Source organism: Rhinopithecus roxellana, chromosome 9 (genome assembly GCF_007565055.1).
Source record: "Rhinopithecus roxellana isolate Shanxi Qingling chromosome 9, ASM756505v1, whole genome shotgun sequence".
Taxonomy (NCBI): domain Eukaryota; kingdom Metazoa; phylum Chordata; class Mammalia; order Primates; family Cercopithecidae; genus Rhinopithecus; species Rhinopithecus roxellana.
Genome location: NC_044557.1, coordinates 51,069,223 through 51,096,587, shown reverse-complemented (window position 1 = coordinate 51,096,587; position 27,365 = coordinate 51,069,223). Strand labels below are relative to the sequence as shown.

Sequence of the window (27,365 nt, the reverse complement as noted above, 5' to 3'; positions counted from 1 at the left end):
ACAGAGTGTTAGGGTTTGATTCCTGGTTGCAACTCTTAATAGCTCTGTAATATTAAGCAAGTCATGAGAAGGAAAAGAGGGAGGGGAGGGAAGCCAAATCTGTCATTTGGAAGCTGGCCTGGCATGTTCAGTTGGCCACATAATTCTCCTATGGCAGATTTGCACAGAATGTAACCCTCCAATATGTTGTCCATAAGCATAAAATGAGACAAGCAAGTCATTTAATAATTTTGTCTAAGCATAGACAAAAGTAAGGTCAGCTTGACACCTACAAAAATACCAAATATCCATCTTTTGGCTAATATAAGGAGGTGCTATCTCTCTCTCTTGCTCTCTCTCTCTCTGTCTCTGTCTCTGTCTCCCTCTCTTTTTGAGATAGGTTTATGTTCTGTCACCCAAGCTGGAGTGAAGTGGCTGAATCATAGCTCAGTGCAGCCTCAAACTCCTGGCTCAAGGGATCCTCCTGCCTTAGTCCACCAAGTAGCTAGGACTGCAGGTGTGAGGCAACATGCCCAGCTAACTTTTTACTATTTTTAGTAGAGACAGGGTCTCACTATGTGCCTAGTCTGTTCTCCATCTCCTGGTCTCAAACAATCCTCTCACCTAGGCCTCCTAAAATGCTGGAATTACAGGTATGAGCTGCCATGCCCAATCTACTTCTTTATTAACTACATACTTATCTTCACTCTAGTCTGCCCTTCTAAAACTTAAGATTTATTAAGATATATTGCTTTTTGACAGCATTCAATCGAGAACAAATTTCTACTTTCTTAGACTACTACCCAAGTCACCCAACTAAAACCCAAATTCTATAACACGTTCTTTTTTTTTTTTTTTTTTTTTTAGATGGAGTCTCACTTTGTCACCCAGGCTGGAGTGCAATGGTGTAATCTAGGCTCACTGCAACCTCCGCCTCCTGGGTTCAAGTGATTCTCCTGCCTCAGCCTCCTGAGTAGCTGGGACTACACGTGCATGCCACCATGCCCAGCTAATTTTTGTCTTTTTAGTTGAGATGGGGTTTCACCATGTTGGCAATCAAACTCCTGACCTCGTGATCTGCCTGCCTCTGCCTTCCAAAGTGCTGGGATTATAGGTGTGAGCCACCACGTCCAGCCAACATATTCTTTTAATGTCCTTTTGCTGAGACAATCTATGGTTCCCCATAGTGTATGTTCTCTCTCATCCCAGTGAGTAACAAACCCAATTCAGTCAACCATAGAAGTATCCCTCATGACCTTTGGAGAGACAGCATTGATATCACTTAACCTTTCTATATTTTATTCTCCTGATCTACAAAGTAGGGCCATTAAATGCACATTTCTCAATGGGTTGTTGTGAACATTTGATTAGATAAAACATATAAAGTATGTAGAATAATGTGTGGAACACAGTGAATACTCCAAGGCAATTAAAAAGTGGGAGAATCAGCTCAGAATCCAAGGCAGTACATCTCATAACAAGGTACCAATATTTTTTAATAGATGTGGAGAAGCAGAAATGCACATTGAAGGTATAAAAATATTGAGAATAGAGATTAATAGAAGATTTTTGAAGCAGATTTCTCTGAAGAGTTCTGTTCTAAGCCCCACCATCTGCAAGGGGATATAATGAGAAATATCTGTTCATCACCTCAACTGAAAGAGGAGATCTTCAAAAAGCCCACCTGAAGAGCTTTATATACATTCTGAGAAGTTAAAAACCACGGTAGAGTACACTGTTGTCTGACTAGACCTTGTAAAGGTAAGAGACAAGCTAGTTGACAGTTGACAAACAAGCTACATAAGTGGCTGCCCAGAAATTGGACTGTCCTCTCAAAGTTTGTCAGGACAAAGAATACAGGAGTGTCTTCCTATGTAGACTTTCCAATGTAGGCCGCAAATAATCTCATGTGTAAAAGACAGCCAGGATAAAGTCCCACTGGTATTCTATTAGTGAGAGAGGAGGCTGAGAGTAAAGTACCCTCAGCAGAGGAAATCTGAAATTATCTCTGGATTCCCAGGGAGGAAAATGTACTACCTTATTAAGGAATTACAGGCAAATATTCCCCAACATTAAGGGATATCCAAAACTCTTTGAAGGTGCTCACTAAAAAAGCTTAGCTTGAAACAACTGTCAAACACAGTGAAAAACAGTTTATAACAGTAACGATTAAGAACATTTTCCCTTCCTTTCTTATTTGTTTGCCATCCTCTTCTCCCCAGTATCCCATGCTGCCTCATAGCAGAGAAATCAGAACCATAAATAGAAAGCTTAGGGATGGCAGTGGAAAGCAGAGATACCTGTCATGCTCTCCTTACCCATAATGCTGACATCCAGCACTATGGTAGCAGAGTTCTAAAGTGGCCCCCATGACCTTCAGCCCATGGTGTTATTCCTGTGATTATGTTATATTATACAGTACAGGGATTTTGCAGATGCAATTAAGGATTCTAACCAGTTAACCTTACCATGGGCAGGTTACCTGGGTGGGCCTAGCCCAATCATATGAATTCTTTAAACACAAAGCGTTTTCTTCAGCTGGCAGGGAAGAGAAAGATTCAAAATGAGAGAGAGGGTCAACAGAAGGAATTCTTCATTGCTGAGATGGAGAGGGCCAGATGGATGGAGCAGCCTCTGATGGCTGAGAGTGATCCTCAAGTAACAACCAGCAAGAAAACAGGGGTTTCAGTTCTGCAGCTGCAAGGAAATGAAATCTACCAATTTGAATGGACTTGGAGGTGAACTCTTCTCCACAGCCCTAAAATTAGATCACAGCTTGGCCAACACTTTGATTTTAGCCATGTGAAACTCTAAGAATAGAACCCAGTTGAACCAGCCCAGACATCTGACCTACAAAACTGTGAGATGATAAATGAGTATTGTTTAAAGCTGCTAAATTTATGGTAATTTGTTATGTAGCAAAAGGAAATTAATACACACATATAGCTGGCCTATCAACCTACAATGAAGTCTGGATACTGGCTTCTTACCAGGCTAGATTTATTATTATCCCAACTGAGAATATTTGGCAACTAACAATGATTTATAGGGCATTCTATGACTTAAGAGTGATCATAAAATCATTACATTGAGTTTTCAAAGGGCAGGAAAAGAACTTCTCCAACTGAACAAATAATAAAGAATGTGGGAGACATTATAAAATTCCTTTGTAAATGCTTCCTGTGAGTTGTAATTGTTCAGTAAACCAGTTATTTATTGGAAATCTAATAATTGCTTCTGGTTATATTTTAATAGAGGCATGCACAAACCCATATTAATGTTAATTTAAAAGTCTACAACAGGAAAACAAAGTTACTATATTGAAATTTTTAACCTAAATACATCAAAATTGTGTGAGATTATTGTTACCAATAACAAATAAACCTACTTACAAGTGGACCTTATTGTTAGACATGGCATGGCAATGTAAACATAGAACCTTTGAATCAATGAATATAAAATTCACAAAGGATCACATTTGACAGTGGAACAAGTGGTTTCAACTATAGCAAATCTGAAAATGAAAACATGATATTCAACATTTTACTGATTTTTTTATGGGCTAAAATCAACTCTGCCATCTACAAGTTAAAATGGTTTAACTACACATCTGACAAAGGTCTAATACCTAGAATCTATAAGTAACTTAAACAAATGTACAAGCAAAAAACAAACAACACCATTAAAAACCGAGCAAAAGACATGAACAGACACTTTAACATACACACAGTCAACAAGCATATGATAAAAAGCACAATATCACTAATAATTAGAGAAAAGAAAATCAAAACCTCAATAAGATGTCATCTCACACCAGTCAGAATAGCCATTTTGACTGAATTACTAAAAAGTAAAAAAAATAATATGCTGGTGAGGTTGTGGAGAAAAAGGAACACTTACACACTGTTGGTGTGACTATAAATTAGTTTCAACCATTATAGAAAGCAGTGTGGCAATACCTCAAAGACCTAAAACAAGAACTACCATTTGATCCAGTAATCTCACCACTGGGTATATACCAAGAAGAATATAAGTAGTTCTATTATACAGACACATGTACAACGATGTTCATTGTAGCACTGTTCATAGTAGCAAAGGCATGGAATCAACCTAAATGCCCATCAACAATAGACTGGATAAAGAAAATGTGATGCATGTACACTATGGAATACTATGCAGCCATAAAAAAAGAATGAGATCATGTCCTTTGCAGGAATGTGGATGGAACTGGAGGACATTATCCTTACAAACTAATGCAGGAACAGAAAACCAAATACAGCATGTTTTCACTTGTAAGTGGGAGCTAAATGATGAGAACACATTAACACATAAGGGAGAACAACACACACTGGGACCCATCAGAGAGGAGGAGGGTGAGAAGGGAGAGGGGATCAGGAAAAATAACTAATGGGAACTGGGCTTGATACCCAGGTGACAAAATAATCTGTACACCAAACACCTGAGTCATTTGTTTACCTATAAAACAAACTTGCATATGTACCCCTGAACATAAAAGCTAAAATATTTAAAAAATGAAAATAAAAAGACCAATTTGATTTAAAAGAATTAAAAAGTAAAACAGTTTAATACCTTTGTTAGAGAAAAAAATTATCTAAAAGCCTAACTCCAGCAAAAACATTAACTTCTTCTTACAAAACAAACAAAAACTTTACAAAGTTTATGAGTGGTCAAATACATACTATCAGGCTAAAATATCAAGGTCAACATTACATTCTGAGTAATGTTATCTTTTCCACACATTAGGTGTGTGTGTATATACATTTATATAACACACACATATAGATACTTATAAATATATGTGATATACAATATTTTATGAGATAATCTCTCCAAGTAAAAATTAATTTTAAATGTCAGTAAGACATTCAAAATGTTTAGCTAGTTTTCTCAGTAACAAAAGAGTCTAATACATCTATAAAATAACTAATGGAATAAAACAATATGTTGAGAAACAGCTTAGAAAACAACAAAAACATTTGAGCCAGCAAATGGTTGTCAAAGATTTGTCTAAAACTTTTCCTTTGTTAAAAAAAAAAAAAAAACCACAAACCCCAAATTTCCTAGGCAATACCATTCAGGACATAGGCATGGGCAAAGACTTCATGAATAAAACATGAAAAGCAATGGCAACAAAAGCCAAAATTGACAAATGGGATCTAATTAAACTAAAGAGATTCTGAACAGCAAAACAAACTATCATCAGAGTGAACAGGCAACCTACAGAATGGGAGAAAATTTTTGCAATCTATCCATCTGACAAAGGGCTAATATACAGAATCCACAAGGAACTTAAATAAATTCACAAGAAAAAAAAAAACCATCAAAAAGTGGATGAAAAGTATGAACAGACACTTCACAAAAGAAGACATTTATGCAGCCAACAAACATATGAAAAAAATTTCATCATCACTTGTCATTAGAGAAATGCAAATCAAAACCACAATTCTAAACCAGTTAGAATGGCGATCATTAAAAAGTTAGGAAGTAACAGATGCTGGAGAGGATCTGGAGAAATACGAACACTTTTACACTGTAGGTGGGAGTGTAAATTAGTTCAACCATTATGGAAGACAGTGTGGCAATTCCTCAAGGATCTATAACCAGAAATACCATTTGACCCAGCAATCCCATTACTGGGTATATACCCAAAGGATGATAAATCATTCTACTATAAAGACACATGCATGTGTATGTTTATTGTGGCACTGTTCACAATAGCAAAGACTGGGAACCAACCCAACTGACAGACTTGATAAAGAAAATGTGGCACATATACACCATGGAATACTATGTGGCCATAAAAATGATGAGTTCATGTCCTTTGCAGGGACATGGATGACGCTGGAAACCATCATCCTCAGCAAACTAACACAAGAACAGAAAACCAGACACTGCATGTTCTCACTCAGAAGTGGGAGTTGAACAATGAGAACACATAGACACAGGGAGGGGCACATCACACACCAGGGCCTGTTGGGGGGTTGGGAGATAGAGGAGGGATAGCATTAGGAGAAATACCTAATATAGATGATGGGTTGATGGGTGCAGCACACCACCATGGACGTGTCTATGTATGTAACAAATGTGCATGTTCTATATATGTACCCCAGAACTTAAAGTATAATAAAAAAAGAAAATGTTAGAACATGCAATTTGAATGAACTCCATAAGATTGATGCAAGTCAAATCACCTATAATAACCTATTTAATAAGCAATGTTATGTGTATCTGACTTGGAAAAACAAAATTGGAATCTAAAAGGATATAAATTTAATGTTAGGCATGGACTCACAGAGGGTTTGGATGGCTGCCTGGTCTTTTCTGAGTCCTTAAAGATTCCATTACTAAAAACTGCAGTCCATGACTTACCATGGAGTAGACAAAATGGTGTAAATTCCTCTAAATGGGCATCTTTGGTAGAATGTAACTTTATTGGTTTGGCACAAATGGAAATAAGGTTATGATTAAAACTCTATCTCAAGCATTAGCTACTATAGCTAAGTTTACTGGAAAGGCTATAGGTGCCCAACAAACTTTTCTAAACTCCCTTGCTAAAATTATTTTGTAGATAATCAAGTTGCCTTGGACTGTCTGTCGGATGAACAAGGGGCAGTGTGTACAATAGCTAACACTTCCTCCTGAACTTGGATAAACACATCTGGTATTGCAAAACCTCATTATCACTGAATGACCTCTTGCAGTATTCTCATTCAAGCATTCTTCACTCCCTTGGCAATATGATTGTAATGACTGAAAGAGTGAGCCTGTGCCACTGTTTCTACCATCATCTTCACCAAAACCAAAATATGGTCTTCACGATGTGTGGAGACTCCTCACATGCATTGCAGTGAACATCCCTTGCAGATCAGAAAAACTTGACTGAGAAAGCTCATTTTTGAAAAGTAACCTAAAGAGTGTCATTGAAGTGGATTTTAAGTAAGCATGTAATTGTTTTCATGGTTGTCACTGGAATCAACCTCAGGAGATGGAATGACAGACATTCTTTTTTTTTTTTTTTTTTTTTTTTGAGACGGAGTCTCGCTCTGTTGCCCAGGCTGGAGTGCAGTGGCCGGATCTCAGCTCACTGCAAGCTCCACCTCCCGGGTTTACGCCATTCTCCTGCCTCAGCCTCCCGAGTAGCTGGGACTACAGGCGCCCGCCACCACGCCCGGCTAGTTTTTTTTTGTATTTTTTAGTAGAGACGGGGTTTCACTGTGTTAGCCAGGATGGTCTCGCTCTCCTGACCTCGTGATCCGCCCGTCTCGGCTGGGCGGATCAGTGCTGGGATTACAGGCTTGAGCCACCGCGCCCGGCCATGACAGACATTCTTTTTTTTTTTTTTTTTTTTTTTTTTTTTTTTTTTTTTTTTTTTTTTTTTTTATTATACTTTAAGTTCTAGGGTACATGTGCATAACGTGCAGGTTTGTTACATATGTATACTTATGCCATGTTGGTGTGCTGCACCCATCAACTCGTCAGCACCCATCAATTCATCATTTATATCATGTATAACTCCCCAATGCAATCCCTCCCTCCTCCCCCCTCCCCCCTCCCCATGATAGACCCCAGTGTGTGATGTTCCCCTTCCCGAGTCCAAGTGATCTCATTGTTCAGTTCCCACCTATGAGTGAGAACATGCGGTGTTTGGTTTTCTCTTCTTGTGATAGTTTGCTAAGAATGATGGTTTCCAGCTGCATCCATGTCCCTACAAAGGACGCAAACTCATCCTTTTTTATGGCTGCATAGTATTCCATGGTGTATATGTGCCACATTTTCTTAATCCAGTCTGTCACAGATGGACATTTGGGTTGATTCCAAGTCTTTGCTATTGTGAATAGTGCCGCAATAAACATACGTGTACATGTGTCTTTGTAGTAGACTAATTTATAATCCTTTGGGTATATACCCAGTAGTGGGATGGCTGGGTCATATGGTACATCTAGTTCTAGATCCTTGAGGAATTGCCATACTGTTTTCCATAATGGTTGAACTAGTTTACAATCCCACCAACAGTGTAAAAGTGTTCCTATTTCTCCACATCCTCTCCAACACCTGTTGTTTCCTGACTTCTTAATGGTTGCCATTCTAACTGGTGTGAGATGGTATCTCATTGTGGTTTTGATTTGCATTTCTCTGATGGCCAGTGATGATGAGCATTTTTTCATGTGTCTGTTGGCTGTATGAATATCTTCTTTTGAGAAATGTCTGTTCATATCCTTTCCCCACTTTTTGATGGGGTTGTTTGTTTTTTTCTCGTATATTTGTTTGAGTTCTTTGTAGATTCTGGATATTAGCCCTTTGTCAGATGAGTAGGTTGCAAAAATTTTCTCCCATTCTGTAGGTTGCCTGTTCACTCTGATGGTAGTTTCTTTTGCTGTGCAAAAGCTCTTTAGTTTAATTAGATCCCATTTGTCAATTATGGCTTTTGCTGCCGTTGCTTTTGGTGTTTTAGACATGAAGTCCTTGCCCATGCCTATGTCCTGAATGGTACTACCTAGATTTTCTTCTAGGGTTTTTATGGTATTAGGTCTAACATTTAAGTCTCTAATCCATCTTGAATTAATCTTCGTATAAGGGGTAAGGAAAGGATCCAGTTTCAGCTTTCTACTTATGGCTAGCCAATTTTCCCAGCACCATTTATTAAATAGGGAATCCTTTCCCCATTTCTTGTTTCTCTCAGGTTTGTCAAAGATCAGATGGCTGTAGATGTGCGGTATTATTTCTGAGGACTCTGTTCTGTTCCATTGGTCTATATCTCTGTTTTGGTACCAGTACCATGCTGTTTTGGTTACTGTAGCCTTGTAGTATAGTTTGAAGTCAGGTAGCGTGACGCCTCCAGCTTTGTCCTTTTGACTTAGGATTGTCTTGGCAATGCGGGCTCTTTTTTGGTTCCATATGAACTTTAAAGCAGTTTTTTCCAATTCTGTGAAGAAAGTCATTGGTAGCTTGATGGGGATGGCATTGAATCTATAAATAACCTTGGGGAGTATGGCCATTTTCACGATATTGATTCTTCCTATCCATGAGCATGGTATGTTCTTCCATTTGTTTGTGTCCTCTTTGATTTCACTGAGCAGTGGTTTGTAGTTCTCCTTGAAGAGGTCCTTTACATCCCTTGTAAGCTGGATTCCTAGGTATTTTATTCTCTTTGAAGCAATTGTGAATGGAAGTTCATTCCTGATTTGGCTCTCTGCTTGTCTGTTGCTGGTGTATAAGAATGCTTGTGATTTTTGCACATTAATTTTGTATCCTGAGACTTTGCTGAAGTTGCTTATCAGCTTAAGGAGATTTTGGGCTGAGACGATGGGGTTTTCTAAATATACAATCATGTCATCTGCAAACAGGGACAATTTGACTTCTTCTTTTCCTAACTGGATACCCTTGATTTCTTTCTCTTGCCTGATTCTTAAACAAAGAAGCCAGGATAGTGGAATTAAAAGGGTTTCATCTCAGTGCTTCCACAAGTATGAAGTGCATACATTTATAATGTTCACTTATCACAGGGTAAATATAAAACTGATTCATTTAAAGAATGTTCTTTTTCAAGAATTCAAGGAACACAAAATTTTGTGAAATCTTGTATTTTTACTTAAGTACCTTTTTTTTCTTTCTAATTCTACCACCCTGCCATCTATTACTTTATAAATCAGTTGATACATAAGTAGTTTCTTGGGGGATGACATATTAGCTAAAGATTTCCTATGTAGTGAATGAGAATTTTGGAGCATTTGGAGTAAATTTTCCCAGTATTTGAGGATTTCCCACTTCCTAAAACTATACAAACATTAGATATCAATATTTGTAAGCATTGATAATATAATATATAGTGAAATTGCTTTTTCATCTATTAATGGTAAGCTATATTATCTTCACATAGCCTTGTAAGTCATTTGCATTATTTCATTTTCCTCTGATTTTATTTTCACTTCCCTTGTAACGTTAGTCTCCTTGTTACTGATTTCTAAGACCTCAAGTATCATTAAAGATATTAACATTTTGTCCTGCTTTGCAAATAAAATATTTTTTTCCTAAAAAACATTTCTCTCAAATTTGTAACTTGCATTTTTAAAATTTAACATGTATTAGTAATTAATAAAAGTATAAGAGGAATAGATACTTTTAAGTATTTTTATCTGATTTAAAAATAAGTGTCCCATCTTATTTTGAACTTGGAATTGCATATATCAAAATTTTAAATCACAATGCAAAAACGCAAAAGGGGAAAGAGTAGCATATTCCCTGTGGCAAAATGTTCAAGAGCTTAAATCCTTTTGAGTAGCTTTGTTAATTTAACAAGGAGAATCTTGGCTATAACTTTTCTCGTCATTAAGGTGAAATACTGATGTGTTGGGAAGAAGTTTTTGAATATGAATATATTTATTGCCCCTGAAATGCTTAACAGATATATCTGCAGTAAAAAATCTGACCTCCTATGCTTTGTATTAACCATTATGAGAGATAGTCTTTGGGCATTCTTCTTTTTTAAAAACAAGCAGAAACTTTCAGATAGTTTATACCAATAACACCTTGGAATTGAAATTTTCCTTTTGGGTACGGCAAGTTAAGTACACTAGCTATCCCGTATTTTTCAATCATAAGTTGTTGAATGAGATATAATAAAAAAAAGCAGTAATTCATTTTATAGATAAAAAGCAATTCTTTCTCGTTACAAAAGTAGTACATTTGTTTTAATGGTGGAACGAGAATTTCAGACATCAGTAAAATTAAAATAGTTATATTGCCTTGCAATTATCTTTACCTTGAATGACTGAGTAATAAGCTCTGCATCTGGACAAAGATATATTAACTTTATAAAAATAACAATCAAATAAAAACTACATTCTCAGTAGCATGTGAAAAACAGAGGAAATTTATATTTTCTTAAGCTTAATAATGCTATTCTCATTCTTATTTAGATGTTCAAGGCAATGTCTGAGAAGTATGCATATAGATTAAAAAAAGATATTTCCTAACTTCCAAAAGTTAACCACCAAAATGAACAAATAAATCACTCCACAAGTCCTTGTAAATATTACAAAACTAACCACTGCATACATCTTACTGTATTTTATATATAGACAGTTGCATATGTAACTCCTTGGTAGAGCATTTGACATTTATGAAGTCTTTAATATTCTCTCTAGATTCTATTCTACCTATCCTGAAGTACAGGTACAGTGAGCGAATTGTTCCCTTCAGGTATTTACCAAATATTGTTGATTCATTTTAGGGGAACTGGATCTTTACATGATTTATATGAGATCAAATAGACAGTATGACTCATATACCTAGAGAAAGATAAGCATTACTTTATTTTTTCAGTACGGAAACCCAATGGACAGCAATACCTTTATAGTTCTAAACACATTGCTATAATTAATAATTCTTGAAAAATTAGAAAGCGAAGGCAACACAACCAACTTATAATGGAGGATTCTATTGGAACATAATGATTCTATTTATTTTTTATTTTTAGTGAACCTTCTCAAATTTAGATTATTCCTAACACCTACGTAATATAACAGCTAATAATAACATTTGATAGCAAGATGACATAACATGGAGTTTGCTCACGCTGAGTTTTCTAGAACAGCATTTTCATTTGTCTTCAACTTGATATTTTTAAGACTCATTTTACTTTCTCTTGAGTCCTATCCTATGCTATTTCATAGAGGTGGATCTATATGTCAAAAAAATAAACAAAGCAGATGCAGACAGGATTAAGCAGATTAAATGCATATTAATATCATTGTTCTTCATGTGTGAAAATTATTTCAGCAAAATCAACCATTAATTTTTCATTAGAATTATCCAGCCTTTAAAGCACACCTTTTAACTATCTTGAAATAGAATATGAAATATTAGAATGTAGAAATAAAATGCTTTTTGAAATAAACACAGTATTTTATTGCCTTGTAAATTTTGAAAAGACAACCAAAATCTAGTCCTCAAGCACATTTCTTTTTTTTTTTTTTTTTTTTTTTGAGACAGAGTCTCGCTCTGTTGCCCAGGCTGGAGTGCAGTGGCCGGATCTCAGCTCACTGCAAGCTCCGCCTCCCGGGTTCACGCCATTCTCCTGCCTCAGCCTCCTGAGTAGCTGGGACTACAGGCGCCCGCCACCGTGCCCGGCTAATTTTTTGTATTTTTAGTAGAGACGGGGTTTCACCGTGGTCTCGATCTCCTGACCTGGTGATCCGCCTGCCTCGGCCTCCCAAAGTGCTGGGATTACAGGCGTGAGCCACCGTGCCCGGCCCTCAAGCACATTTCTATTTAGAGAATGTTTAATTAGGCACACACCATGTCAGCAGCTTTAGAACATCACTCTCAAATGAACAGACTATGGAATGAATTTAAAATATAAATAGTACACACACAAACATTACTAAATTCCATACAGTGCCAAGTATTTGAATGTTAGTCTGCCAGATGACAAAGGAGATTCCATTAAGTGACTGAAACACTTTTGTATGTGACAATTAATTTTATGTGCCACCTTGACTGGGCTAAGGGATGCCCAGATAGCTGGCAAAACATTTCCAAATGTGTCTTTGAGGGTGTTTTTTAGAGAGATTAACATTTGAATAAGTAGAGACGAAGTAAGGAAAATCCACCAATACCAGTGCAGACAGACAACACCTAATCCATTGCGGGCCTGAAGAGTTTAAAAAGGCAGAGGAATTCTGTCTATCTTTTCTTGAGCTAAGATGGCCATCTTCTCCAGTTCTTGAATACTAGCATTCCTGGTTCTCTGGCCTTCAGACTCCAGGACTTAATACAACTGCCTCCTGTCTGCCCTCTCCAGTTTTCAAGCCTTTAGCCTCACACTGGGAGTTACACCCTCAGTTCCCCTGGTTCTCAGACTTTCAGACACAATCCAAATTATACCACTGGCTTTCCTGATTCTCCAGCTTGCTGAAAGCATATCATGGGACTTTATGTCCTCTACAATCATATTACCCAATCCCCATAATAGATCTCCGCTTGTATATTTATATATATTCCATTGGTTCTGTTTTTCTGAAGAAACTTGAATAATACAATATGTGAAATATTGATTTACATAAGAGTCCACAGTGTATTTGCCTTGCAGTTAACATCATTAATATAGAAAAAGAAAAACAGCTTATATTAAGTGAGAATATTATAATTTTAATTGATGGTTAGTAATTATTTTTAGGCAATGTTTATCTTGAGGGAGGTTGTATTTGAATGCCACAGAAGAAAATAAAATTAACAAATGCCATTTCAGATTTACAACTTTTAAAATTAGATATATGAATTTGAATTATTTTTTTTTTTTCATTTTGAGTTAGTGTCATGCAAGTATTGGTAACACATTCTGTAAGAGACTGTATTAGTAAGTTTTATATTGCTATAAAGGAATACCCAAGGTATTCCATTTGCATTGCTATAATGGAATACCCAAGGAAAGAGGTTTATTTGGCTGATAGTTCTGCAAGTTATATAAGCATGGCACCAGTATCTTCTTGGCTACTGATGAGGCCTCAGGAATCTTGTTCGGGGTGGAAGGCAGAGAAGGAGCAGGCATGTCACATAGCAAGAGAGGGAGCAAGAGTGAGAAAAGGAGCTGCTAGGCCTCTTTAAACAACCAGCTCTCATGTGAACTCACAGAGCAACAATTCACTCTTTACCATGAAGATGATGCCAAGCCCTTTATTAGGGGTCTGCTCCAATAACACAAACACCCCTCACCAGTCCCCACCTCTAACACTGAGGATCACCCTTCAACCTGAGATTTGGAGGGGACAGACATCTAAACTATATCATTCTGTTTCTGCCCTCCCATATCTCATGTTCTTCTCACATTGCAATATAAAATCACCCCTTCCCAACAGTCCCCTGGTCTTAACTCATTCTAGCATCAGCTCAAAAGTCTAAAGTCCAAAATTCCAAGTGAGACTCAAGACACATTCTTTCCACCTATTAGCCTATAAGACCAAAAACAAGTTACTGATTTCCAAGATACAATGGTGCTAAAGGAATCAGGTAAACATTCCTATTCCAAGACAGAAATAAGACAAAAGATAGAGGGAACATTCCCCATCATGTCTGAAACCCAGAAAAGCAGGTATTAAAATTTTAAAGCCCCAAAATCGTCTCTGTTGACTCTAATTCTGGGTACACTGGTGCAAGGGGTGGGTTCCCAAGGCCTTGGGCAGTTCCACCCCTGCAGCTTTGCTGGATGCAGCCCACGTGGCTTCTTTCATGGGTTGGAGTTAAATGCCTGTAGCTTTTCCAGGCTCACAGTGCAAGCTGCCCATGGCTCTACCATTCTCAGGTCTGGAGGGTGGCAGCCCACTGCTTACAGCTCACTAGGGAACTTTGTGTGGTAGCTCCAATCCCAAATTTCCTTTTGGCACTTCTCTTCTAGAGGCTCTCAGTGAGGCCTCTGCCCCAGGAGGGACGTTCTCTCTGGGTACCTATGCTTTCTGATACATTCTCTGTAATCTAGGTAGAATATAGCAAGCGTCCGTCACTCTTGCATTTTGTATACCTGCAGACCCAACTCCATGTGGAAGCCACAAAAGGATTACAGCTTACACTCTCTGGAGCAGTAGCCCATGCTGTATCTAGGGCTCTTTGAGCCCAGGCTGGATCTGCTTGACTTCTGAGAGCAGCATCCTGAGGTAGCATAGGGCAGCAGTATCCTCGGCCTGGCTTCCCAAACCATTCTTTCCTACTAGGCATCTGGGCCTGTGATGGGAGGAGCTGTCTTCAAGATTTCTGAAATGCCTTTGAGGACTTTCTCCCATTATCTTGACTATTAGCACTTGTCTCCATTTTAGTCAAGCTAATCTCTCTAGCAAGTTGCTGCTCCACAGTGCATTTAAATTCCTCTCTAGAAAATGCACTTTCCTTCTCTTCCACGTAGCTAGGGTGTGAATTTTTCAATTTTTAGGCTCTGCTTCCTTTTTAATTATAAGTTCCAATGTTAAGTCATCTTTTATGCTTGTATATGATTGCAGGTTGTTGGATGCAGCCACACTACTTCTTGAATGTTTTGCTGCTTAGATATTTCTTCCACCAGATACCCTAGGTCACCACTCTTAAGTTTAACCTTCCACAAATCTTTAGGGCATGGACACAATGTAGCCAAGATTTTTGCTAGGGCATAACAAGGATACACTTTATTCCATATTCCAATAGATTCCTCATTTCCATCTAAGGCCTCATAAGCCTGGCCTTCACCATCCATATTTCTATCAGCATTTTGTTCACAACCATTTAGCAAGTCCTAAGAAGTTTTAAACTTTCGTTCATCTGCTGTCTTCTTCTGAGACTTTCAAACTCTTCTAATCTCTGCTTGCTACCAAGTTCCAAAGCTGCTTCCCATTTTCATGTATCTTTATAGCAGTGTCCCATGTGTGCATTAGTCAGTTTTGTGTCGTCGTTAATGAACACCTGAGTCTGGTAATTTATAAAGAAAATAAGTTTATTTGGCTTACAATTTGACAGGGTCTACAAGCATGGCAGCAACATCTGCTTGGCTTCTGGTGAGGACTCAGGAAGGTTTTATTCATGGTGGAAGATGGAAGAGGAGCAGGTGTGTCACACGGTGAGAGAATGAGCAAGAGAAAGATGCCAGATTCTTTTAAAGAGGCAGCTCTTTCATGAACTAATAGAGTGAGAACTCACTCATTACCCAGGGAGGACATTAAACCATTCATAAGGGATCCATCCCCGTGACACAAAAACTTCCCATCAGGCTGCAGCTCCAACATTGAGGATGACGTTTCAACATGAAATTTGGAAAGGACAAACATCCAAATCATATCAGAGACATAAAAAATAATTGAAATTCGGGATAACAGTATTCAGTCAAATCTTATATCATTTATCATGAACATCTTTCAATTTAGCTTGTTGAAGCATATCTCCCACCCATGGTAATGTCTACAAATTTCTCTTCTTCATCCTTTATTCCCAGTTTTATTGTACATACCTATAATTTTCTTTAATATCCTATTATGTTATAACTTATTAGCTTCTATTCATTTCTCCTTCATACTCAATTGCATTTCCAATTTGAGTATTTATAGTATTTGGAGGGCCGAACACAGGTGGCTTCATTATTATTGTTATTATTACTAGAGCTCTAAAATTTTAGATAAAGTCTTATACACTAACAGTCTTAGATTTTCATATATGCTTGATCTTAATTAAACATTGAGGATGTTACAGACTTGACCTGAGCCAAAAGCATAAAAGCAATAACCTTAGAGATGAAAGCCAGAAGATGTCCCAGAAAAGGGAGCGTTGCTATTAATGATAACCTGCTAATTGGCAGAGAGATTTTAGTAATTTCAAAACAAAGTCTTTTGAAATATTGCTAATATATTCTAACACCAGCACAATTAATTCAGAATATATTATAGTATAGCTATTGTATGTTGTCTTTATACATAACATACAAACACACACTGACTTGAGTATCCCAATTTGTCTGTGAAATATCTCTACTCTTTTAAAAAACTCATCCAATAAAATGGTATAACAGTTAAAAGAAATTTATGCATTTACCAAATAGGTCCTTATCTTCAATGATTGCCATCTCAACCTCTTTTTCAGTAATGACTGTGCATGTGAAAGGAACTTGTAGAAGGACGCTAATCTCACCAAAGGACTCCTTCTCCTTAAGTTGACCCATATAAACAAGTTTTTGAGTTCTTTTCTGTTAAAAAAATATATATTATTGATGTTTAATCATACAATGAATCAGTATTGTTTTTTATCAGAAACTCACTCATAAACCATTTAACGATATGATATTTAAAATAAATTAGCAACTGTATTCAAATTATAGAAAAATTGACTTACATAGGTGTTTCAATTATATTAGAGAAATAGTAAATTCATAGATAACATAGGCATATCTAAGGTAATTGAAAGCATTGTCATTTAGAATCCACAAAGATGTTTATGAAATAATGAACTAATTCAACTTTTCAAGGATCTAGGATATCATTTTGTGATAGTTTCATTTAAGATGTTTCATAGTTTAATTTAAGATGTTTTGTTAACTACCATTTGTTACATCAGCCCTAGTCACAAGGCACTCTTGTTGAACCCACAGGGGAGAAGTAAAATAAGCAGAAAATGCCAGGGCCAGAACTGATGGCATTAAGTGAAAAAGGAGGGATTATTCCCTGTATTTTCTGTTTAAGTACAAAAGAAACATGGAAAATGAGTTTGACTCAGGAAACTAGAATTTTGATTCAAATAAGAGACCTTGTGGAGAAGGGCCTACAGGATGTTCAATATGAATGGTTCTGGAGAAAATGTTGAGACCTCAAATTTCCTTTGCCGGGAGATTTGCTAGGAGTTGATGACCACTAAGATGTATAAAAGAGAATGTAGTCCTCAGGTAGAAGAGTGACAAGAACTTGGAAGAGGCAAAAGCCTTTACTAAGTGTCCTGGAATCAAATCCAATATAACTTGAATATTTGCACCTATATACATGGCAAATCTTTACACTGAATATGACTAGTGCAGCAGAATTCAAGTTAGTTTACATAGCATAATTGAATTCCACTGAAGACTCCCTGACCAACTAATGATTAGTTCTAACTTTTCTATCACACATCACATATCTGTGCCTCTTCTAGAACTTCATAAAAATGAAATTATACAGAATGTGCTCATTCAAGTTTGGCATTTTGGCCCAACGTAATATCTTTGAGTTTCTTACAAGTCTCCATGATTATTTTTACTGCTACGTGGCATTTTATAGTATAAATATACTGTAACACCTCTATTCATTCAGCTGTCAGTAGACATGTGGATTACTTCCAGTTTTTAGTTTGTAAGAATTCATACATTTGTTGTTGTTATTGTTGTTGTTGTTGTTGTTTTGAGACACAGTCTTGCTCTGTTGCCAGGCTGGAGTGTAGTGGCACAATCTCAGCTCACTGCAACCTCCGCCTCCCAGGTTCAAGTGATTCTCCTGCCTCAGCCTTCCGAGTAGCTGGGACTACAGACATGCATCACCATGCCCAGATAATTTTTGCATTTTTTAGTAAAGATGGGGTTTTACCATGTTGGCCAGGATGATCTCAATGTCTTGACCTCTTGATCCACCCACCTCGGCCTCCCGAAGTGCTGGGATTACAGGTGTGAACCACTATGCCCAGCCCTAGAATTCATGTAAGTCTTTGTGTAGACATATGTTTTCACTTTTCTGGAGCAACTATCTAGAGTGGAATTAGGTCAAATGATTAAGTGCATCTTAGCTAATCTGATATGTTTGTTCTAGTACTTGGCTGTGGTTTTAATTTGCATTTCTCTGATGAATAAGAATGTAAAGCATATTTTACTGTGTTCATTGATCATTTGTATATCTTACAAATCAATATATCTTACAACTTATATTCTTACATCTGAAGACTAAATAAACCAAAAGTAAACAATTTCAAAAAATTGAATAGAAATTTCACAAACTAATACAAATAAATGTCTAATAAGTACATGAAAATGTGTCCAACACTCTTTATTCTTTAGAGTAGATTAACTGATTAAAAAGAATAAATAAGTTGAAAACTTACCACTTTATTTGATTGTAGTTTCACAAATCCTATAATACTTCTATAAATGTTACAACATCCAGAATTAATATAACCCACAAAAGAAATTATATTTCCACTTTCCACTATCACTGAAAAGAAGAGAGATAGTTCATTTCACACATTCTTGTCTTCAATAAATTGTTTTAGATATTTTATCAACAAAAGTTAATGTAATTTAATTCAATAACTATTAATGGTAAGTTTCATAATAGATTCCAGTTTATAGACAGTACTTAACACAATATTTTAAAAATTACACCCATTATTTATATCTTTAACATAATACATGTAACATTGCAAACACTGACAAGACTTTGGCAGTAAAGGCACTGATATACTAGCATACTGTATGAGGCAGGAAGGAAAGGGGAATATGGAAGAAACCTTGATCTGTAGCATTTGCTGAGTTCCAAGGTTTAAATATTTCCACCATGGGTCATTTCAAATTTCTGACAGTTTAATAACAAACTCACAATATTGATAAATATTTGAAAATTGGTTCTCCAGAACCTGTATCTTGGGCTGTACCAACACTCTACTGATTACAGTAGGAGTTAAAAGCAAGGGCTTTGAGGACACATTGGCCCACTTTGAACCTAGTCCACTACTTTCTATGTCACTAGATAAATGGCATAATCCCTCTGAGCTTCAAATTTTTCATCTTTAAAATGGAAAAACTAATTAAGAGTCCTTACTTTAAGCCTTATATAAACCACATGGGGCATATAAAGTGTTTAGCATGTTGCCTGGTACATAGTACAACACAATATCATGTTTTTACAATAAATCAATGTTACTATCATTAGTCTTTCAAACTTGTAAAGTCATTCTAAGGCCAAGATACATTTGAAGGTGAACTCTATTATAAATTTGTAACTATCAATGTATTAAAATAAAAATCCCTTGATCTACATAACATTTTAAATTATCAACATGATGTAAATAGTTAAATCAATTGGCAATATATAAATTAAAATTAGTATTTCAAATTATTTTCTATTTTATGAATTCTGAAACATATCAATGTTTAATTCTGAAAACTTTAAACACAGCAGTAGTAACCTAAATATAAAGACACATATATAACTTTCTCATAATTTTATAAAGTATATAAACTATTAAAAACAAGTTTTTTGATCACTTGAAGGCATTCCTGTTTGTTTTCTAGCATAAAAGAGCATATATCAACATAATAAAAATTACTGATGTTACCAAAATAATAAAGAAACTAGAGCATAGCATAATTCTTTAAAAATTACGGCGAAAGTAAGAACACAGTAACAATTGTTAAATATAATTTACCACTAGCAAAAAATAAACATCAACATACAATGTAAAAAGTACTTCAAGATAAAGGAAGTGGGATTCAATAATTTTGCTGGCATAATTATGAGGATAGCCTATCTTTTTCTCCTCATGTCATAGCTACTTCAAAGTTTATAGTGAAAAATTTAAAGGTTATTCTACTGTTGTCAATCATTCATTTTGTTTAAATAAAAAGTTATGGTAACTCTTCTTTTTTTACAGCAGAAAATGATATTAAAATTATCTTACAATGTAAAAGTATAACATATGTGTAGAATTATGTGAAACATTTTCTCACAGATTTTTCTCTTAAAAGTAAGAGGAACTCCTCTATCAAAACATATGATAGCAGAAACTATGTAACTTCTTTTAGTCAATCCTCAAGGATATAAAGAAAGGCATAGAAGCTCCTAGTAATTGTTATAGATAAGGAAATAATGCACTTAAACATGTACTAAAGAAATCCATTATTTTTAACTATCAGACCTGTACTACTCTAATTCTTGAAAGTCAAACCCTTTATAGATCACAGAGACGTATATATAACAACAAAGAGGAAGAAGGCCCCAGGACTTTTTCTTTGTGTTGAAGTCAAGCCAAAATTGGAAAAGCCAAACCATTGTTGCAAAATCTATGACGCAGTCTCATTCCCTAGAGGGGGAATTGGCTACTTAAATCATTGTCTGTGGTCTTTATGATAATCAAAGCAAATGTTCATCTCAATGAAGACAATAAAGCAAACCTTTCTGACCTAGGTAAAGAGTTTGAATTTAAATACATATAAAAATTGTATCTTCTGGTCAGGCGTGGTGGTTCACACCTGTAATCCCAGCACTTTGGGAGGCCGAGGCGGGCGGATCACCTGAGGTCAGGAGTTTGAGACCACCTGGCCAACATGGCGAAACCCCGTCTCTACTAAAAATACAAAAACTAGTTGGACTTGATGGTGGGCACCTGCAATCCCAGCTAATCGGAAGGCTGGGGCAGAATAGCTTGAACCCAGGAGGCAGAGGTTGCAGTGAGCTGAGCTCGCGCCACTGCACTCCCACCTGAGCGACACAGTGAGACTCTGCCTCCAAAAAAAAAAAAAAAAAAAAATTGTATCTTCACACTTAAATAAGAACATTTAAATATTAATATTACTATTTTGGACTAGAAACAGAATAATGCAATTACTCGCCACCTTCATTGTTGTTCCTAATTTTACTCATTCAGCCTCTGATCATGTTTTCCATTTTGAAGAACTTATGTTGTCAAGATAAATGTTGTTTGCATACCCTTTCCTCCTCCCTTATATAGAAAATGACAAATAACATACGATGATCTGCAGAATTATAACACATTTGTAAATGAAAAGATTTAATCATGAACTACACAGACCAAATTTTATTTACTATTATCTCAAGGTCATATTCATTTATGTTTACAAAATGTAGTGGAATTTGTAGTTAAAAGTAATATTTTGAAGACCCTTATCAAGACTCAGACACGAAAGACCTGAAAGCATTAGATCATTATGAAAAGAATAAACTTGATTTTATCTTAAGGCAAATGAAAAGAAGAACATCAGAAGGATTCACAGAAATTAAACATCAGGCATTGTTCCTTTTCTTTCTGTTGTTTATCATATGCCCAGAAATAGTCCCAAGTCTAATAAAACCATTTTATTCTAATTCTAAAGTCAGCCAGAAGAAGTTATGAAAAGAAGAATAATTCCCTACTGGCTATTAGCATCAGCACTGAGATAGTGAAGGTCTCAGTTTAAATAGAAACTAACGATTAGAGAGGTTATTAAAGGACGGTCTCTTATTTTAAGATAAACCTCAGTCTACTAGCCTAACATACCAAAACAGGTTTGGAACAGGAATATATCTCAGGATGGACAAAGGTGAGGCAGCTTTGAGCATGACATCCATTAGCTGAGTGGATGCTTCTCCTTGTAAAGATAGACTACTAGAGGAAGAAAAATATAAAATAATAGTACCAATTAATTTTATCTTTGAATTTTATTTTCCCTTTTCAGAATTTTATCTGAATATATTCTCCTTCCAAATATATATAGTTTGCTTTAAAAATGTTAAGAAAGAACTTGGTTAGAAAGGGCTTTACATTCACTATCTCTGTAATGGTTCATACCAGTGCGAATACTGTGTAAACATCAATACTTTACCCAATATTAAACACCATCTCTTTATTAGTAAAAATGTATATTTATTCGCAGATAAATATAGATAGCATTTATAGCCCTGTAAAGCAAATTCTTAAATATAAGGGCATCTGAGAAGAATAAAGTTTGATTAATTTCCAATTATACAATGCCTTCTGAATTCTATTGCACATTTAAAGAGGTTGTTCCCCTAAAGAACGAATACTATACATAAAATATCCTTTGTATATTAAGTACTTGTCACTTGGCATAAGAAAAAAATAAATGTACATTTATCTAATGTTACAAATGTGTGATTTGGAAAATAGTTATAGACAAATCTGAGGAAATCTAGAGAAATATGAATTAAAAAATTAAATTTTGAATATGCCTCAGAGACTTCCAAAGAACTTACTAAAATAATATATTTATAGAATTAGTCATGGAAATTATCAGAATATGGTTACTCACTGAAAAACAGGGAAGATGAAGAAGGGCAATATTTGGTGTTAGAGATCCCCTCTTACTATCTATTGCTCCCACATTTACCCCATCCTCCCCTTCTCAGCAGGCAACATAGGACAAATGCTAGGGCTATGGAGCCATCCACAGATCAAGGAAGAAGAGATTATCCAGATTTGATGTCCAGCCCAATAACCAAGGAAACCATACATTTATCTCATCTTTCTTACCAACTTTAAATCTTTGCCCAAATCTCACAATCCTAATGAGATCACCGTGACTACTCTATGCTATGGTTTAATCTGCTCCTTTTAGCTTTTTCATCCTTCTCTGTAGCTATCTCCAAGGTTTGTGTTGCCATCTAAGTTATTGATTTGTTTATTGCACTTATTGTATATTATATTTTCTATCCATTGGGATGCAAGCTCCATCAAGGCAAGAATATTTATCTTTTGTTCACTCATGTATCTACATATAGTCACTCAACAAATATTTGTTGGATGAATGCATATTCTCAAGAATATCAATATTAAACAAAGGTTTTCTTGAGCATAAGAGAAAGCTCAGAATATGATGGTTTAGATATTTCTGAAATCCTTCCTCAAGTAGCCCTACTAAAACTTCTGAATAATATATTATAACTATATGAGGTGGCAGAACAGCAATAGAATTTATCAAAAAACATGAATAAAAAGAAAGTGTACAGTTAGATCTGTCTGGGGGTGGGTAAGAAAGCCCTGGAGGCAATGGCAAAGTATGTGTGAAAGATTAAATGTGGAAATCCTCCTACGTAAACTCCCAAAGAGCAATACTCTCAGTGGGTGAACTAGAAAAAGCCCACCTCAGAAAAAGAGCTCCTGGAGATATTTTCCTCTCTTGGTCCTGGCTCTGAATTAAATGAAAGAAGAAAAAGGTAACAAGTCTCTGTAATTCTCACTCATGATATTGGGGCTAGAATCCACACCACCTGTGAGGCAATAAAATCCTTCAATTAAACACTTATTTTCAAACCATACTGGGTTTTAGTGACTCTAAATGCTTGGAATAAAGGAAAATAAATTCTTTCTGAATGAATTAACCTTATCCCAAGCTTCAAAGAATCTCTCTATATAAGATGATATTTTAGGGAATATAAACTCTCAATGAAATAGATGCTGTATAGCAAATATACTAGTACATCAACAAATAGTCACTATACTCTTAAAAACATGTCTACATATATATACACACACATATATGCAGACATACTATTATACATGTTTGTGTGTGTATATATGTATACTTTCTATGTGTAGCGAATATACACATATATAAAGACATCACAATGATCAAACAGCAAATATAAGACTATACTTATGGAAGAAAAAGAGACTCATAATTGGCCAACTGGATTACAAAAAATAACCGTATAGAAATTTTAGAAAAAATATAATTAATAAAAATATTATTAAGTGAATTAAATATTAAACAGAAATATCAAACCTAGATTCTCAAATTTTACGAAGAAAATCAAGCATAACGGCGGACGCGGTGACTCACACCTGTAATCTCAGCACTTTGGGAGGCTGGGCGGACGGATCACCTGGAGGTCGGGAGTTCAAGACTAGCCAATATGGAGAAACACCATCTCTACTAAAAATACAAAATTTTCCATGCCTGGTGGCTCACACCTGTAATCCTAGCTACTTGAGAGGCTCAGTCAGGAGAATCACTTAAACCAGGATGCAGAGGTTGCGGTGAGCCGAGATCTCACCATTGCACTCCAGCCTGGGCAACAAGAGTGAAACTCCATCCCCCCACAAATAAAAGAAGGAAAAAAAAAAAAAAAAAAGAAAATTAAGCATAACATGACTTTTTATATTATAATCGGGGCCATGAAACTGTAACACAACCAATACATTTCCATTTCAAAGCACTATGCCTTTGAATATCAGTTTATTTTAATCAAAATTTAGAAATTAAATAGTCACCTCTTTATGCAAGGTAGAAATAAATATTCCTTAACCACTTTTTATTTTCAGTAGTCCAGAGACTTAATTACTCTGGGTATACTCATCAAGATTTTTATTGATACTCTGTTGAAATCACAACTAGTTTTGGTGGAATTTTATGTTTTTGATATTCCAATTTAATTTTTATTTGTAAGTCTTTTTTATGTTTGCTTCATAACGGGCTTGTACTTTCATTACTTTTCTTGCTTAGTTCAGTTTCGAATCTCTAAAATTCTGATACTATTTAAATGATATTTCTCATTATTTTGAACAATTACTGTTGATTATATAAATTATGACTTATTGATTACCTGAAATGAAAACTGATTCTTGTTGATGTAGTCAGAGGGAAGGTTTTGAGGAAAAGACTGACATTTGACCCAAAGTCATTTACATTGGGTACCACAGTCAAAATAAATGAAGTCAAGTGACAGATACGTGCGGGACTTCTGGCTATGCAGAAGGGGTAGAGCATTAAAAAAGAATTTAGATGGCAGTACCAAATGACTGATTAGATGCTAAGCAAATAGAAACGTTAAAAGGGAAATGTTTCAAATAACGTAAGAATTGTATGATTACCAAGTTCCAAAAACATGCCTGATTCACTAATATAACCCTTCAGTTTTTCTAGCACTATGTTGAATCTAAATACCCACGGAATGATGTACTTAAATAGATAAGTGTATATACTTCATTTCAATAAGATATTGTGTGTTAGGGAAAGTGAGTATGTTCAGCCTGACATTCTGAATCAAAATCCTATTTTAGCTGAAGTAGTTAAATGACTTTGTGTCACAGGGTTTGTTAGAGTATCAAAAGAGATAATCTAACTTAATGTGTAAGGCCCAGTGCATTATAACTAGTGCAAAATCAAGAGAAGGAAAATATTTTCATATTTGTGTCAAAAAAAGAAGTTTCTAAGTTTTCAGTTTTGGTAATCATATTTGGTCATACATTCTAGTTAATCAGGGTAACTATCCATTTAAATATTATACACTGATTAGTTACCTCATCCTAACACTGCCTATCTATAGTAATTTCAGTTTAATTATTTAAGCAGCATTGTTTCAGAAATGAATAACCACTATTAATTGAACTGGTCAAAGGAAGTACATGGATGGTACTATACAATATATTTACTCATTTGTACCAAGCATACAACATGATTATTTTTTCGTTATGTGAAATAATGACTTACCTAATTAATTTCACAATAATTAATTTAGATTCAAGACATATTTTGCTTGGTATATATTAAAGTAGTCTATACAGGGGCAGGGAAACCATTTGTAGTAAAGAGATTTATTTTATTACACCTTGGTTAAACTCAAATGAATTCCATCACTATATGTAAAATCATATTTCATACAGATACGCGTGATCCAACCTTCATTTTTGTATACAATAGTGACAGTAAAAACAAGTGAAATTTTTAAAAAACTATTTTTCAAAATCTCAAAATGAAATGATAAAACCCATTTCTATTTTAAAATTGAAATGTTCATGTTTTTTCTTATTAGGCTTTGTAAACTTCTTAATACATCTCTCTTGTAATAGTATTTTTGATTATTCTGAAACTATTATTTTCCCCTTAATCTCATTATTTTGTACATAGAACAACTCAGTAAAAATTTCTTACCCATATTTTCTTCTTTTTGATATTTCATTAATAACTAGTTCATTTGAAATAATTTTTGACAACATTATGTTGGGTTAAATAGCTTGATTATTTTCCCTGTTTCTATAGATAATTTTCTAACACATTTTATTTTAAAAATTACTAGCCTTTTCCCACTTATTTGTGACACTTCTTCTGTTACAAACTGCATACTACTCTATACATTAGAATATTGAATATCTAGCACTCAAATCAAAACCTAAACAAAGAGCATGAAAAAGTTGTTAGAGTCTTTATAGGAAGTAATTTATTTACTTATTTTGTTGATTGTATTATTTTTATTATACTTAAAGTTCTAGGCTACATGTGGACAAAGTGCAGGTTTGTTACATACGTATACATGTGCCATGCTGGTGTGCTGCACCCATTAACTCGTCATTTACATTAGGTATATCTCCTAATGCTATCCCCCTCCCCTCTCCGCACCCCACAACAGGCCCTGGTGTGTGATGTTCCCCTTCCTGTGTCCAAGTGTTCTCATTGTTCAATTCCCACCTATGAGTGACAACATGCAATGTTTGGTTTTTTGCCCTTGCAGTAGTTTGCTGAGAATGATGGTTTCCACCTTCATCCATGTCCCTACAAAGGACATGAACTCATCCTTTTTTATGACTGTATAGTATTCCATAGTGTATATGTGCCACATTTTCTTAACCCAGTCTGTCACTGATGGACATTTGGGTTGGTTCCAAGTCTTTGCTATTGTGAATAGTGCTGCAATAAACATACGTGTGCATGTGTCTTTATAGCAGCATGATTTATAATCCTTTGGGTATATACCCAGTAATGGGATGACTGGGTCATATGGTATTTCTAGTTCTAGATCCTTGAAGAATCGCCACACAGTCTTCCACAATGGTTGAACTAGTTTACAGTCCCACCAACAGTGGAAAAGTGTTACGATTTCTCCACATCCTCTCCAGCACCTGTTGTTTCCTGACTTTTTAATGGTTGCCATTCTGACTGGTGTGAGATGGTATCTCATTGTGGTTTTGATTTGCATTTCTCTGATGGCCAGTGATGATGAGCATTTTTTCATGTGTCTGTTGGCTGCATAAATGTCTTCTTTTGAGAAGTGTCTGTTCATATCCTTTGCCCACTTTTTGACGGGGTTGTTTTTATCTTGTAAATTTGTTTGAGTTCTTTGTAGATTCTGGATATTAGCCCTTTGTCAGATGAGTAGATTGCAAAAATTTTC

General features: G+C 35.6%; 1 protein-coding gene across 2 annotated transcripts in view; it reads right to left on the bottom strand.

Annotated features, from left to right (window-relative positions):
* CNBD1 (cyclic nucleotide binding domain containing 1) overlaps positions 1–27,365 on the bottom strand; it is a 581,166-nt gene that overhangs the window by 68,851 nt on the left and 484,950 nt on the right. For both annotated transcript variants that reach the window (XM_030937987.1, XM_030937986.1), the window contains exons 9-10: positions 18,565–18,674; positions 16,543–16,693 (exon numbers count right to left, since the gene is read on the bottom strand). In XM_030937987.1, coding sequence (XP_030793847.1) covers positions 16,543–16,693; positions 18,565–18,674 — 261 coding nt within the window. The remainder of the gene's footprint in view (positions 1–16,542; positions 16,694–18,564; positions 18,675–27,365) is intronic.